This window comes from Diabrotica virgifera, chromosome 6 (genome assembly GCF_917563875.1).
Source record: "Diabrotica virgifera virgifera chromosome 6, PGI_DIABVI_V3a".
NCBI classification, from domain to species: domain Eukaryota; kingdom Metazoa; phylum Arthropoda; class Insecta; order Coleoptera; family Chrysomelidae; genus Diabrotica; species Diabrotica virgifera.
In genome coordinates, this window is record NC_065448.1 from 172511513 (window position 1) to 172528394 (window position 16882).

General features: G+C 32.3%; 1 protein-coding gene across 2 annotated transcripts in view; it reads right to left on the bottom strand.

Moving 5' to 3' along the window:
- The window catches only part of LOC114335080 (tyrosine-protein phosphatase 69D-like), a 729328-nt gene that overhangs the window by 461559 nt on the left and 250887 nt on the right, over positions 1–16882 (bottom strand). For both annotated transcript variants that reach the window (XM_050654333.1, XM_050654334.1), the window contains one exon: positions 515–619. In XM_050654333.1, the coding sequence (XP_050510290.1) occupies positions 515–619 (105 nt within the window). The remainder of the gene's footprint in view (positions 1–514; positions 620–16882) is intronic.

Consider the following 16882-nt stretch of genomic DNA (forward strand, 5'->3'; position numbering starts at 1 on the left):
GGGCTGTTATGAGTCTCTCAATAATTTTGGAGAGTACCGGTAGTAGTGCAATAGGTCTATAATTGCAGGTATTAGATATTTCACCACCCTTATGAAGAGGAATAATGATGGCTGTCTTCAGGCACTCTGGAAATTTACCTTTCTCAAAGGAATCATTAATTAGTGAGGTAAGGACTTCTAACACATTTTCTGGGAGATTAGAAAAAATTTTTATCGATAGACCATCAGTACTACAGGAAGATTTGCTTTTGATACTATTGATTGTTTGGATCAGTTCAGATTTATCGACTGGTTTTATAAAAAATGAATTCGAGACCTTTCTTGAATTAGGGAGATAGGCAATGGGATCTTGTTTTGGCAAAATAGTTGATGTAATATTTTAACTCACATTATAACAGTACATAGAAAACCAAATTATCCACAATTTGATTTATAATGTCAAAATAAATATATTTTCAATTAAAAGGTTAGTAAAAGAAATTACACCTGAAAATAATTTCAGAATAAAATTTACCTTTGTTTGTAGTAGGTGTTAGCTTTTTTATTGTCACAGTTAATGGATCTTCTAATCGTTGACAACTTAAACTGCCACCTTCTTCATGTTTAATATATCGATATTCTAAAATAATAGTAAGATTAATAAATTACATAATGTGCTTACGTTAAGTGCGTAGATACAAAATTCAGGGCAATACTTGTCAAATGCATTCATTTTTTTTTTCGAATCCCGAGAAAACTATAGTTATTTTCCTAAAAAGTGCAGAAAGTCATACTTTTCCGCACGCGACTGCAGTTTGCCGAACGACGCGAAGCGGGAGTTCGGCAAGCAGTCGAGTGCGGAAAAGAGACTTTGTGCAAGCGTTAGGAACAATATTTTTTCTACAAGTCTTTAAAAAAATGAGCAAATCTTAATCAATTAATTTAATTAATATGAAAATACATACACATAATTCTTTGACAAGGTTGTCAAACCAAACTTTCAGCATAATTGGTTAGCATGACGACGATCTTGGTTTCCATGACGACGATTCAAAACCTGTTATTGTCTACTGATTTGACTTTCGAATATTATGTCAAAATTATTTTATTTCATCGAATTCTCGCGTTAATTTCATTAAAACATGAACACAAAAAGATATATTTGAAATAAATTGGTAAATATTATCTAAATATTAGTTTATTGCATGTATTATAATTACTTTAAGGCCATATTAACATATCTAAATTAACAGGCGTGCGGAAAAGTAAAACGCCTGCGGAAAATAACACGCGTGCGGAAAAGTAAAACTTTCTAAACTAAAACGCGTGCGCGAAAGTAGACATTTTTGCACGCTCGTAGAAAAATAATATTTTTGACAAATTAAAAAAAATAATTTCATTCTTACCCAGGGCGGAAAGTCCCTGAAAAGTTCTATAATGTTTTTCTTAATAAATTAAAGGGGTAAAAAAAAGATAAAATTTGGTGTGATTTTTAATTTCAAATATTATACTCTGGGCTAATTAGCAAAATACATGGAAAAGTTATTTACCAGCAATTTTATTGCTAGAATCGAACCTTATGATTCTATATATTAATAATTTAAGTATGCAAAGTCCGCAGATAGTGTGCTACTTGCTACTTATAAACAAAATGGCGCCCTAAAATCTGTTTTTTTAATTATGGCTCTATAACTCCAAAGATTTTAACTTTACACCAAAGGTCATTTCATTCAGCTAGGTACATCACCTATCTTTGTGTTTTAGGTCAAATAACTACATACTTATGGCAATTTCAACTTCATCCTAGACATTGCCCTCATCATGTTTAATAGTTTAAAAAAATAAAAAAAAAATCTACTTATTTTCTCCGCCCTAAATGCATTTGATCATATGGGCAAATTATTCTTTTTATAACTATTAAAACAAAATAATATCTTTATTTTAAAATATCGCATGTATGGTCGGTTGCCTATCCTTTGTAATACACTTATTTGAACCCCGTTGACAATTGGTTTTAAATAACGTTATTTTCACTCCGTATATTATTCTTGTTAGCTTAACAGGGAATACTTGTAATCTCAGCACATGATGTTTGTTGTTATTATTGAATTTTACCACAAATAATAATCTTTATAACTAGTGGCTAGTACCTAACTACATATCAGTTCACAAAACTTCATGTCACACTGTCTGTCTCGTGCTGTCATTAGTCAGAAACGCTTTCACACTTGTCACCTGTAATCAGTTGGCTTTCACCTTTCTCTTTGTGAAGACAGAGAAATCAACTCAACCACCCACATGCTCGTGGTATAGTCATATGATGCTTTGAGGTATATCTATCTTTTTAAATTTCACCCAGTGTTCGGGAATCCTTATTTATTTTATATTAATTTAATCATTCATTTATTTATTTCGGGTAGAATAAGATTTGATAATTTAATAATTAGGTATATTTAGTTACTTTTGTCTGCCCCCTGTAAAGATGATGCAGAATAACCTTGTGTGTCTTCTAATTTAAATAAATGCTTCATATCAATTTACATTATCCACAAGTGCCGAATTCGCTTTGCGCATCGTATATAAATCGATATGCTCCGTTAAGTACCTTTAGGCCAAAAAAGGTACGACTCTACGACTTCGCTTAAAACCTTCAACATTGAAAGTACTCCCAATTTCCGAACTTCTCGTGATCTTTGATGGTACCGTAGGCTTGGCGCGTGCTGCGGGAGTTCCATGGAAGAAGTCCATTAATCGTCACCCTGGGGGCTGCAAGCATAACCAAATCCTAAAGAGCCTCATATTTTCTGCAGTTTTAATACACCCATCGCCAGGGTTTAATATAAAACACGCCAATGTAAGGCTTTTAGTCGGCATTTTAAGGGTTTTAACGCATGCATTTTTGGTGGCTTAGCATGTAGATCTTGTAAGTATAACCTAATTTTTATCTTGGTCAACCTTTAAATTTTTTACTCTTGTTTTCATGGTTTATACTTATTTTAGGCTTAGAACACTGATCAGGCTCTTTTTAAAGCGAAAACGTTCTGATTGTTAATGTGGCCCTTTATTGGGGTTTTCAAATAAATATACCTCTTACACAGAAGATATTTTTCTTCAATTCTTGTAATTAATGGTATACAGCCAGCTACAGGAAATTTTTCCTTATGGATTTTTATATATTATGAGTCTTTTAAACATTGAAAATTTGTGTGGACAAAGAGGACCGAAATAAAAAGGTGACGTTTTAGAAATTACCATCCTATTGTTTATATCTTCACCGTACATGAGGTCAATTTTGATCGGTTATATCTCAGGAAAAACTCACCGCAATTAAACGTTTTTTCTTTAAAAAGGAGCGTCCGTCCTGCCGCGTTCTTTCCAATACCGTTTTCATAATTTAATTTAATTTAATAGTTGCCGAAACCGTTATTTGTTTATAAGCCAAAAAATTGTTTAAAATTTTAAAATATTCCTAAGGCCGCTTAAACAGTACAATTTCAATTAGGTAAAGTACATTAGATATATACAGAGTGGGCCAAAGAAAACAGTCCACCTCGTTATTTGGCACTATTTATTAGATTTTAAGGAAATGAAGAAACAGGTCGATTTTTTATCTAAGATGGACACATTTTTACGGTACATACATCTGTCATTTGTCAACTCCCTCCCTTCCATTTCCCCCACCCCTTATTTTTAAATAGGGAATAGTGGTCGTTTGCTACCTCATTTAAAAGGTTATTCAATTCTCTATGCAGTAATGTTAACATTGACATAATTATTTATACAGGCTGTCCAAGAAAATTTATTTTGAATTAAATTAATTGACACAAAAAGAAGAATGTATGCAATTTATTTAACACAAAATGCATTCTACTACTGACACAAAAAAGAGAAAAATGTTTCTTTGACAAATAAATATTGTTTTTCGCTTAAATTCAATATTCAACCTACCAAGAGGCAGATGGGTGGCAGCTTGAACATTGCTTATTTATGCTTATTTATTAAACAATGCTTATTTATCAAAAACATTTTTTTTTGTTTTGTGACAGCAGTAGAAAGTATTTTGAATTAAATAGATTACATGCCCAGACTAATATCTCCTACATGCATCTGCCCAGACTAATATCTCATTCAAAAGAAACTTTTGGTCTATTTTAAGGGACTTTCGGCCCTCGGTAATAATCTTTTATTCTGCGTTTCCAAAAATAATTAGTAGTTTTCGAAGGATGCGAAAAAAATTAATGCATTTAAAAAGCATTGGTCCGACATTTTGCGCCTACACTTAACCAAGGTAAGGTAAAACGTTAACTAAATAATAAATTCTTTCTTTTTCTCCTTCCTTATGCCCTTTCAGGTGTCGGATAAACAATAAATTCAAATAAACCAATAAGGCTTGTTGGTATACAGATATAGGGGAGTCAATATAGATTTTGACTTCGGAAAAAATCAAACAAGATAGAACTTTTTAAATCTGATTAAGAAATGTTTAAGAAACAAGATATTAAAAAGTTGTACTCCAGAAGTTTCTTCTTCTTCTTCTCTTCGATCTCTATCCTGAGCAACATATTTCCAATTTGTTCCGGGTACTCTTTTAATACCATCAACGCACCTCATCTGTGGTTTTCCTCTCGGTCGTTTACTTTGGTAAGGTCTCCAATGTTGTATTGCTGCATTCCAACGTTGGTATTTTTGTCTAGCAGTGTGGCCTGCGAAGCTCCATTTAAATTTGGCAACTTTTGTTGTTATGTCCTCGACTTTTGTTTTTGATATTACCCAATCGTTTCTCTTTTTATCTGATTGTCTAGCCCAGTCGGGATAGCATTTGACCTTGCATTAGGAGCTGCCCCAAATTTTATTTTTTTAATCTTTAGGGAGGGTCGATATTAGTATAAATTTAAAATCTCGACTGAATTCCACCGTTGCGTTAGCCGCCATCTTGATTTTAAACGAGAACCGTTTTTGCTCAATATCTCCGCCATTTTCAATTTTATGACAAAAAGTGTATAAACTGAAATTGTTGAAAATATGATTTTCTATAATTTCATTTATTATAATTTTTTTCGTGCGGTCGATATTTTCCGAGTTATGAGGGGAAAATAGTGACAGTTTTAGCATAATTATTTAATTATTGAATGATCTCGTTTATTATTAGCTTTACAACAAATATATACCTATACGCTGTGAGCTCGTACGTAGAGGGGATATTTACAAATTCGCGAACGCCAGTAGTGACAAGTTTGTAAACTTTTACTGGAAATTTGACATAAATGTCAAAGTGATTAATTTAAAATTAAAATTAAAAACATTAATTATAAACAATATTAGTTGGTCAAAGCTGTGGTATATATTTTTACCTTAAATATACTTACGTTTTAAATACTGAATTTAAGTTTTTTTAATGTTCCGTAATATCTAATTATAAATAATCTATTATAATCTTAGCGCCATCTACACAATTATTGTCAAAGTATCCGAAGTAAGAAATTGATATTTTATCAATAGAACGTCAAAATGATTAGAAAAATCTTAAAAAAATCGATTACAATTTAATTACTTTTTTGCGTTGTAAATATTAAGCGATAACAATTAAATAATAAATTTAAAAATTACCGGTAAAAGTTGAATTAGTAACCGCTAGGAGCGACACCAGCGAAGCTCAGAGCGTATAGGCTCTGAGCTTCGCTGGTGGCGCTCCTGGCGGATTACTAATTCAACTTTCACCGGTAATATTTAAATTTATTATTTAATTGTTATCGCTTAATATTTACAACGCAAAAAAGTAATTAAATTGTAATCGATTTTTTTAAGATTTTTCTAATCATTTTGACGTTCTATTGATAAAATATGAATTTCCTACTTCGGATACATTCACAATTATCGTGTAGATGGCGCTAAGATTACCGTTTATTTCAATCAACGATATTACGGAACATTATAAAAAACATAAATTCAGTATTTAAAACGTAAGTATATTTAAGGTAAAAATATATACCACAGCTTTGACCCACGGTTATTAGACTTTATTACGGTTGTCTTGTCCGACGGTGGTGGGGAGACTTATATTTTTGACCTTACGTCACAAGAGTTTACATTCCCATATTTTTAAATTATTTTCGATCATTGAATGTGTGTTATTGTGTATATATGTGTATTATTTGTGTTATTATGAAATAATAAGACAAATAGTACACATTTTATCTTATACCGGGTGGTGAATCGTAAAAAGGGCCATAGGAAACTCAATGTAAAATTCTGAATTGTTGAATTCCTGCTTCCCTAATTATTCTACATCAAAAGTCATGAGATAATACTTGTAGAGAATTAAAATCTGTATTCAAATCAAAAGTTAAAATTGTTCTACGATTTAAATGCATTCCAAAATTTTGAAAAATATGATACATTTGCCACAATAGGTATACGTGTAATAGTAAGGCCACACGTTACTATTTAACTGACAGTGCTCACACCATTGACTGAATAAAAAAATCTTTATTATTAATCCTTTCTCCGCAACTGAGGGTATTTTATCAACTGTATTGTTTTTAAACAATAGATGATAAAATAAAAATATTGACAGTTCAAAAATGTGAAGATTATTGCATTGTGTGTGGCCTAAGTTTGGGCTGAAAACTAAAATGTATTACATTTTTACAAAATTTTTGGATATGTTTAATTACGTAGACCAATTTTAACAGTTATTTCCAATACAGATTTCAATCCTCTTCAAATAGTTTCTAATGTCTTTTGATGTAAAATAATTATTAGGGAAGCTGGAATTCAACAGTTCAGAATTTTACATTGAGTTAATGCAAAACCTTGACGCATGTCAAAATTCCCAATGTGTTTTAATTGTATTCATTTTTTTCGAATCCTGAGAAAACTAATAAATATTTTTGAAAAATTTAAACTCAGAATGAAAGACTACATTATTACCGAGGGCTGAAAGTCCCTGAAAACTTCTATAATGTTTATTTTAATAAGTTACAGGGCTGAAAATGAAAGAGAAGTGTGATATTTAATTTCAAATATTTCATTCAATATAATCTGCTTGTTTATTCTAAGGGGCTTTCCGCCCTCGGTAATAATGTAATCTTGCATCCTGCGTTTAAATTTTTCTAAAATACTTGGTTTCCTCAGGATTCGAAAAAAATCATATTACGATTCAAATGACAGTAAACTCTCGTGACGTAATCTCACCCTTAATGTTCATTGGTTAGTCGATTTAGGCTACCGTAGTAATGTCTAAGAACCGTGGCTTTGACCAACTAATATTTTTTATAATTAATGTTTTTACTTTTAATTTTAAATTAATCACTTTGACATTTATGTCAAATTTCCGGTAAACGTTTACAGACTTGCCACTACTGGCGCTCGCGAATTTGTAAATATCCCCTCTACGTACGAGCTCACAGCGTATACAAAAATTAGGAGAATTAAATTTTGTACAATTTTGATGCCATTCATTTTTTTGATAAAATCAATATTTAAGGTAGTGCGTACGTGGTAAAAGTGCGAGCGTAAGACCCGATTGATTTTGTAGCAATGGTTTTTGTTCAATATCTTCGCCATTTTCAACTTTTCGACTAAAAGTGTAAGAACTGAAATTGTTGCAATTACGATTTACTACAATTTTTCGAGAGAACCAGTGGCGGGTCTACAAGGGGGGGAAATGGGAAAATTCCCCCCAACAGGGTCCAAAATTAAAAAAAATTGTTGAAACATCACGATATATTAGCTGACATAAAACTTAAAATATCGACCGACAAATTCAACCAATAAAACCCGTTATTTAATAAAATTAAGTGAACTTAATGCATATAATGTCTTTTTATGTCTTTTATATACTTAGTTTTGGTTGACGTTTCAATGGAAGTTTCAAAAATTGTATAAAATATAATTCTCTTTATTTTTGTTTATGTACAATTATGTCGTAAAGCTAATAATAAATGAGTCAATTCAATAATTATGCTTCCCCTCCGCTTCCATTATTTCCCCCCTTAACTCGAAGAATATTGATCGTATAAAAAAATTGTGCCAAAGAAATTGTAGGAAATTGCATTTCCAACAATTTTCTTTCCCACCATTTATGTCGAAAACTTGAAAATGGCGGAGATATTAAGCAACAACCGTTCTCATTTAAAATCAATATGGCGGCTAATGCAACCGCGGAATTCAGTCGAGATTTTAAATTTACACTACTATTGATCTCTCCTAAAGGATATAATTCAATAATTATGCTTCCCCCACAACTTTTTACTATTTTCCCATGTAACTCGGAAAATATCAACGGCATGAAAAAAATTGTTAAAAAGAAATTGTAGGAAATTATATTTTGAACAATTTTAGTTGAAAATGGCGTAGATATTGAACAAAAACAATTACTATAAAATCAATCCGGTCTTACGCTCGCGCCATTACCGCATACGTACTACCTTAAATATTAATTTTAGCAAAAAAATGAAAGAAACCAAAATTGTGTAGAATTTAATTCTCTTTATTTTTGTATAGGTACATATTTGTTGTAAAACTAATAATAAACGAGATAATTCAATAATTCAGTAATTATGCTCGAACTGTCACTATTTTCCCCTCATAACTCGGAAAATATCGACCGCACGAAAAAAATTATAATAAATAAAATTATATAAAATCGCATTTTCAACAATTTCAGTTTCTACACTTTTTGTCAAAAAATTGAAAATGGCGGAGATATTGAGCAAAAACGGTTCTCGTTTAAAATCAAGATGGCGGCTAACGCAACGGTGGAATTCAGTAGAGATTTTAAATTTATACTAATATCAACCCTCCCTAAAGATTAGAAAAATAAAATTTGGGGCAGCTACTAATGCAAGGTTAGGCCTGCTATTCGTCTAACCCGACTGGACTAGTCGTATACTTACCTAACATTACTCTTTCCATTGCTCTTTCTGTTGTGGCTAGTTTATTCATATTTGCCTTGGTTAGGGTCCACGTTTGACATCCATATGTCATGATAGGAAGGATGCACTGGTTGAACACTTTGCTCCTCAAGTATTGGGGTATTTTGCGGTTTTTAAGTATCCAGCTAAGTTTTCCAAATTCTGCCCATGCTCTCCTAGTAATTTCAGCACTTTGGTTTTCTTTGTCAAGTTTCAGGATTTGGCCTAGGTAGATATCTATGGGTGGTGGGAGTAAGCACATAAGTCAAAAAATGAAAATAAATTTAAGTCATATCCTTCTTCTAACCATGCTTACCCGTGGTTGTGTAAAATGATATAAGTCAAAAACTTATTATATCTCTATGAAAAATGACTGTGAAAATCCATATCAGTCAAACTGAAATAATAATGATAGTGTATTATCACATAAGTCGACTTATGTGTTCTTACGCCTATATCAATTTGTTGTGAATATAAACATAAGTCTGACTTGTGTGTATTTACTCTTAGAATTTGACCATTTAAACTTGACAATTAAAAAGAGAAAAGCAGACATATGTGACGAATGCGATAAATTTAAATTGAAACTGGACCTTGCTGAGAATGATTAGTACTATCACTTATTTTTGGCAGATGAGACTTACAAACAAAAACAAAAAGATAAAGAACTAGCAAAAGCCAATGAAGATATTAGCTGCTTGACGATGGCTTTACAACAGTGCCTTGCTACTCGATTTTTAACTAATTCCATTTCATTCTATAAGCGTCAGCTATGGACGTATAATTTAACAATCCATGATAATACAACAGATAAGTCATTTTGCTACATGTGGTATGAGACTATCGCAGCTCGTGGAGCCAACAAAATTGCGTCATGTCTTTACAACCATATTCAAACCCCTACTATTAAAAAGTAATCATATACTCAGATACTTGCAGGGGACACAACAAAAATTGATTTGTGACTGCGATGTTAACGTTAACCTTACAAAAGTTCCAAAATCTTGATGTTATAGGACAGCGGTTCCCAACCTGGGGTACGCGTACCCCTTGGGGTACGCAACGACCTGGTTGGGGGTACGCCGAAAATATTTGGTAATGGCGGACTTTATGTGTTTGTCGTACGTTACGTAATAAATCATTACGTGATTTTATGTTCAGTTTACTTTTTACTTGCTTATTGTGCGTGTTAGTTTTTGACTGATTTGTAAACGATTTAACTGTAATCAAGAAGATGGAAAAGTGGTTAAAAACTGGATCGTTTAAAACAAATCAGACTGATACGGCAAGTCAGGTGCTTAGTAAGCCTAGTACGTCCCGGGACTCAGCAGCAGAACATTCTTCTTGTGTGAGTACCAGTGATAGTAAACCTCAGAAATCTAGTACTAGTACTGGAACTTCCTCAAAGAAACGAAAATATTCAAATGAGTACTTGAAATATGGCTTTTCGTTTACTGGAGAGGAGGAAAGTAAAAACCCACTATGTGTTGTTTGTGGAGAAGTTTTAGGTAATGGTAGCATGAAACCTTCCTTACTTTTGCGCCACCTTGAATCCAAACACGCCCAGCACCAAAATAAAGAAATTACCTATTTTGAACGACTTTCAAAAAATTATGGGAAAGATGGCGTGGTTTCTTCTTATTTCTCATCAGTTAATAGAGATAATGAAAATGCTGTGGAAACCTCTTTCAAAATTAGCTACCATATTGCAAAAAGTGGTAAAAACCACACAATAGGTGAGGATTTGATAGCCCCTTGTATAAAAGATGCTGTTCAGTGTATGTTTGGTCAGGACTTTGTTCGTAAGGTGAACTCCATCCCGCTGTCAAACAACAAAGTTTCACGGCGAATTCAAGACATTTCTAAGTACATTGAAAAAAAAGTGGTTCAGCAATTAAAAGACAGTGATTTTTTTTCCATCCAAGTTGATGAAAGTACGGACATTGCTGCCCTAACAATCTTACTTGTTAATGCAAGGTATGTAAATCCCAACAAGGAGTTTGAAGAAAATCTGTTGCTGTGCCATGCATTAACTGAGCGTACTACAGGGGAAGATGTGTTCAATGTGATTTATAGCTACTTCTGTGAAAAAGAAATAGACTGGGGTAAATTGTGTGGTATATGCACTGACGGAGGAAAATCAATGTCTGGCATATATATCGGTCTTCAAGGGCGCGTAAAAGAAGTGGCCCCCCACGTAGCATGGAGCCATTCTTGCATCCACAGACAGAGTCTTGCAGCCAAACAGTTGCCGTCTTCTTTGAATGATGTTCTCAATGAAGCAGTTAAAGTAGTCAACTTTGTTAAAGCCAATGCAACAAACTCCAGACTGTTCAAAGTGCTTTGTGAAGGTATGGGTGGCATTCACTCCACGTTGCTTTTGCACAAGGAACTAAGGTGGCTATCTCGCGGGAAGGTTCTTACAAGACTTTTTGAGCTCAGACATGAACTGCAAGTATTTTTTGAAGAGCATCCTTTTTATTTAGCCTCCAAGTTTCATGATAGTGACTGGCTTCAAAAGCTTGCATATTTAGCTGACATTTTTTCTCAGATCAATAAACTCAACTTAGAGTTACAGAACAACTCAATTACAGTATTCAAAGTTGCTGATAAAATTGAATCCATGCTGAAGAAAATTGATTTTTGGAAAACCTGTATTCAAAACAATCAAGCTGAAGTTTTTGGCACGCTTCATGATTTCTTGAGTGGCAATAATCTGCCCATATCTGACAAAGTGAAACATCAAATAGTGACACATTTGACAAACCTGAAGGACTCTTTTAGAAAGTATTTTCCTAAACGAGGTGACGGAGAGAACTGGATTGCAGATCCTTTCAATGAAGAAAACGTCAAGACTGCTACATTGACCGTTCATGAGATGGAAAAGCTCCTAGAACTTTTAAGTGACTCCTCCTTGAAATCTGAGATCAAGAAGAAACCCCTTGGACAATTCTGGGTGAGCATTAGGGATGAATATGGACCCTTAGCCACAAAAGCCCTTCTGGTTTTACTTCCTTTTACAAACACAGAACTAGTTGAGAGATCGTTCTCTTCCTATGCTTTCATTAAGAATAAGTATAGGAATAAGCTAAATGCAAGTCCTGATTTAAGAGTGTATTTATCAACCTTTGATATTGATTTCAAAATATTATGTGCAACAAAACAGGCCCAAGGGTCACACTAAAACAGTTTTGACTTGTTTTAAGAATAATTTTGATTTCTTTTTTTTCAATAAAGTTATTTGCTAATTCTAGTAGATTTTTGTGATAAGAAATATTGTATTTACTTTGTTATTATTTTTTACAGTTGGTATTTAGAATTTACTAAGTTTACTAGAAACATATATAAGCCTAGTTTTGGAACAATAACTTTATTGTCAAATAAAAGATAAAAAAAAACTTAAATATTTACTTTCCATGATTAATGTTCTTGCAACTTTTTTTTCTTGGGGGTACAATTTGAAATACATTTATCTCAAGGGGTACGGCAGTGAAAAAAGGTTGGGAACCGCTGTTATAGGACATAAATTTATGGTTTCTGGGTATTCCCATATGAAAGTGGATGGTGACCATGCTATTATAGAAAGAAAAAAACCAATACTTTAATCAGTCATCCTTATGATTGGTATCAATTGGTCCGCTCTTGCGGACCAAGGTTTACCGTTGTCGAAATGACCCAGACCGACTTTTTAACATTCTCAGCTATGTTAAAAGGCCCACTTGTAAAAAGAAAGAAGGATGTAGCAAAGAATGACTTTAAATGGCAACCTGTATGATGTTTTCAGTACCATACCAGTAACCATACCAACAAATATCATTTTTACGCATTAACGCAGCTTAAAAATGGCTAGATGAAGGAAGCAATGTTCCACATATTACAAACATGCCATTGCCCATTTCTGAAGAAAAGAAAATGGATTTTTTGGCACTACTTGACTACATTCCACCTGTTTTTCATGATTTTTATAGACAATTGCCGTCTTCTTCAAAGTCAACATTAACCGATCCCGATGTAGAAGAATTTGATGAAGATGGTAACAACTGATGTGTATAAATGCCTTTTAACATAAATATGGACTTTCTGTAAAATGCATTGTTAATTTGATGATTTTGTTCTTGATTACTTTAGAATATTACATTATTTTTGGTTAATTTGTTATATTTCATTTATTGTGAAAAAACACATGTCATTTTTTTATACTCAATGTGGGTGACAACTGGAATAAGTCAATCAAAACTCATGAAAAAATGTATATTTGTAATTTATTTTCTACAAGATATATGTGATACATTAAATCACGTTAAGTTATAAAATTTGATGAACGGATGCCTCATAATGTAGGAATTAATCAGTTTTTACGTTTTCCTGAAAAGTTGCTCTTTTTGACTTATGTGTTTATTCGCACCACCCATAGATATATTCGTGGACTTTTTCTATCTCTGTGCCATTTATAATTACACGTCTCGGGTTATCTGTGTTTGTCATTATTTTTGTTTTTCTCATGTTCATTTTTCATTTTTAGGGTGGGTGCCTCATTTTTTATTAAACAAATAAACTGCGAAACTAGTTTTTTTTTCTAAATAACTCAAAAAATATAAATCTTGGAAAAAAACTGACTTGACCATAGAAAAATTCATAAAATTTTACAAAAAAAAACCTTATATAGAGATTTTTCTAAAATTATATCTATAGCTTCTATAATTTTTTATTTATAACCCCAAAGTCACCTTTCTCACAAACAACGCACGTTTGAGTTGTTTTAATATAATTCTTTAACTAATGGATCTAATGAAATTTTACAAATTGAACATAAATGAAGAACAATTAGGCAATCTTATGGTTATAATTACAATTTTACCTATGAAACTCTCAAATTTGCAAAACTTACCTTTCAAACTTTTACTAAATGTTGTTTCATTCAAAATAAATCTTAAAAACTCAATTCAAAATACAGTCGAACCCGCTTATTGGAATAGCCTTCATGCCAAACAAAAATATTCCTATAACCGGGATATTCTAATAACCGATCAGTGGTGGCTAGTAGAAATGAATGTACTGAATATACGTCATAATAGTACAACCCACATACTATGTATGTACATGTACATACATACGTGATGTACATGTATATGGTTTTATTTCTTTTTATGTCAATAATACGGTACCCCGTCAAAATAGCCCCGTCAAAAAAGCCCCGACAAAATAGCCCCGACATAATATCCCGCACACAAAATAGCTCCGACAAAATAGCCTGCAGACAAAATAGCCGCGGAATAATACCCCGCCGACAAAATAGCCCCGACAAAATAGCCCCGAAAAAAAAGCTCCCTTCAGAATTCATCATGAAATAATTCCTTAAAAATACATTTTTTCGGAAATGGTAATTATCCTCTATTCAGATGTTTATTTTAACCACATTAAATAAAAATTGTCTTTTCAGAGAACTCGAGTCCTGTCTTTCTTGCCTCTTGGAAGTTTGAACATTTAAGTTAAGCGAAAATCAATGTTAATTTATGATATAAACATTTTTTTCTGTTTTGCAACAGTAAAATGCATTTTAAATTAAATAATTTAAATACATTCTTCCTTTTTGTCAAATAATTTAAATTAAAAAAAAGTTTTTGGACGCCTTGTATAAATAATTATGTAATTGTTTATAAGAGGCTGTTTTAGCCGGGGCTATTTTAGCCGGGGCTGTTTTGACCGGGGCTATTTTGTGTGCGATCTATTTTGTCGGGGCTATTTTGTTTGTGGGCTATTTTGTCGAGGCTATTTTGTGTTGGGGCGATTTTGACGGGGCTTTTTTGACGGGGCTGTTTTGACCGGGCTATTTTGACGGGTCACGCAATAATAATAGTACCTAGTATAACTATTGCTTATTTCATTAAAACACCAAACTACATTATCTCTGCATACATACACAAATAAGTAGGTATGAAATGTATGCAATAATAAGTATGTAGATATAGGTACCTACACATATTTTCTTATTACCATACATACAACAGACTTCCTTTTTTTCTGGAAAAATAATCGGTAATCTGAGACTAATTTTTTTTTGTTAGCTAAAATATTAGTCACTTGTTGCTTTAAAATATAATAATTAAAAAATTGACATTGGTTTTACCCTCCAGAAAACTTCATTTAATACATATTATAAAGCGGTTATGATTTCTAAATTAACTGTTTCTAAAAATCTAAACAGACAACGACGTGGGTGGTGGGTGAGCAATAAGAATATTTACACAAATGAAAAAGTACCTAGTTTATGATCGGTAAATATTTGGCGGAGGTTAGAATTGGTGCCCGTAATTAAGTGTTTATTATCGATAGGTCCTATAAACCAGAAATCATTCAAATTCGTGGGAAATTGTACATAAAAAGTTTTTGGTTACTTGAAAAATATATTCTAATAAGCGGTACCATTTTACAAAAACGTATTCCTATAAGCAGTTAAATTTATTAAGGAGTAAATAGAAACGTTTCGGGACCTCAGAATTCTATCTCTTAAACCGGGATATTCCTATAAGCGGTACTCTAATAAGCGGGTTCGACTGTATACGACGTCTCAAAAAATGTAGTTTTTGAAAACATCGTAGTTTTACAGAATTACTACCACTTTAAGACGGCATTACTCAAGTTTGAACAGAATCTGTTCAAACAGTCCTACAGAGTAACTCTTTTTCGTAAAACTGATAATAAAAAAGTTTCCCATATGGTTCCTAGCTACACAGACATAATGTATAAGAATTTTCAAGTTGTATTGCCAAATATTCGGATTCGGCATAATTAAAAACAACATAGAAACATATTTGATCAAAGTTAAGTTATGATTTCAAAGATATTTTTAAAATTATTTATATAAAACAATTGTTATTGTTTAAATAATTAATGAACAATTAGCGGAAAATCTGTGAGTAGAACTTTTTACTTTAAAATATATCCCACCTCTGCTCAAAAAGTGTCATAAGTCAAAAAAAAAGCAAAGTTTCGAAAAAACGACGGGTTTTCGGGTTTAATTCAAAAATTATTAAAATTATGTAGAATAATAAGTATTTTAGTTAATTACAATGGTTTTTGAAGCTCTATAAAATAGCGCATTAAATGTATTAAAAATATTTAAAAAAAATGTTTTTTTGAGTTGTGACACTATACAGATAACATAACGAAAAATTTACGAAATAGTATTTATCAAAAGTAACACTTGCAGTACAGAATACAGTATTGTTATGACAGTTCCGTAGATTGATCCTACATAGAAAAAGTCCCTTGACGTAAAAGAAGAAGTAGTCACGTACGAGAATGTACTGGATGTCATGAAATAACCCAGAAATGTCTGGTGACGTCCAAAATGCCAGAAATCTATATAAACATATGTGTTTGACATTTTAAAGTTTCAGTTGGAATTCAGATTTTGAAGTTTGCAGTTATCAGGTTGTTAAAGTATTGTAATTTGTGTTCGAGTTCAATAAAGATATTTACAAGAAGTGTGACATTGGCGACAGCGGTGGGATTCAAGAGATATTAAAGAAGATTTTGAGAATAATTGTTTATGGTAAATACAAGATCCTCTAAATTAGAAAAAAATGGATACGTCGGGACCACCAGCATGGTTTTTGAAAATGGAAGAGGAAAAGGAGCAGCGTAGGGAGGTGAAGGAAAAACGTAGGCAAGAAGAGAAAGAAAATTAAGAAAAGCGCAGGTAAGAAGAGAAAAAGCTTGGACAAGAAGAGGAGGAGAGGCGTAGACAAGTAGAGGTAGAAATAATAAATAGTTTATTTCAACTTAACGAAAACTTTACTTTAGAGGAAGTCAAATTACTAGTAGAATAGATAGATTAGAGATTAGAGGAACAACAAAACCATTTTGAAAATATACTAGTACAGCAACAAAACGAATTAAAGACTGATTTAACAAACAAAATAGATGAACAAAAAAATTATTTAGACCATAGGCTAGTACGGCAACAAGACGATTTAGAAAAAATA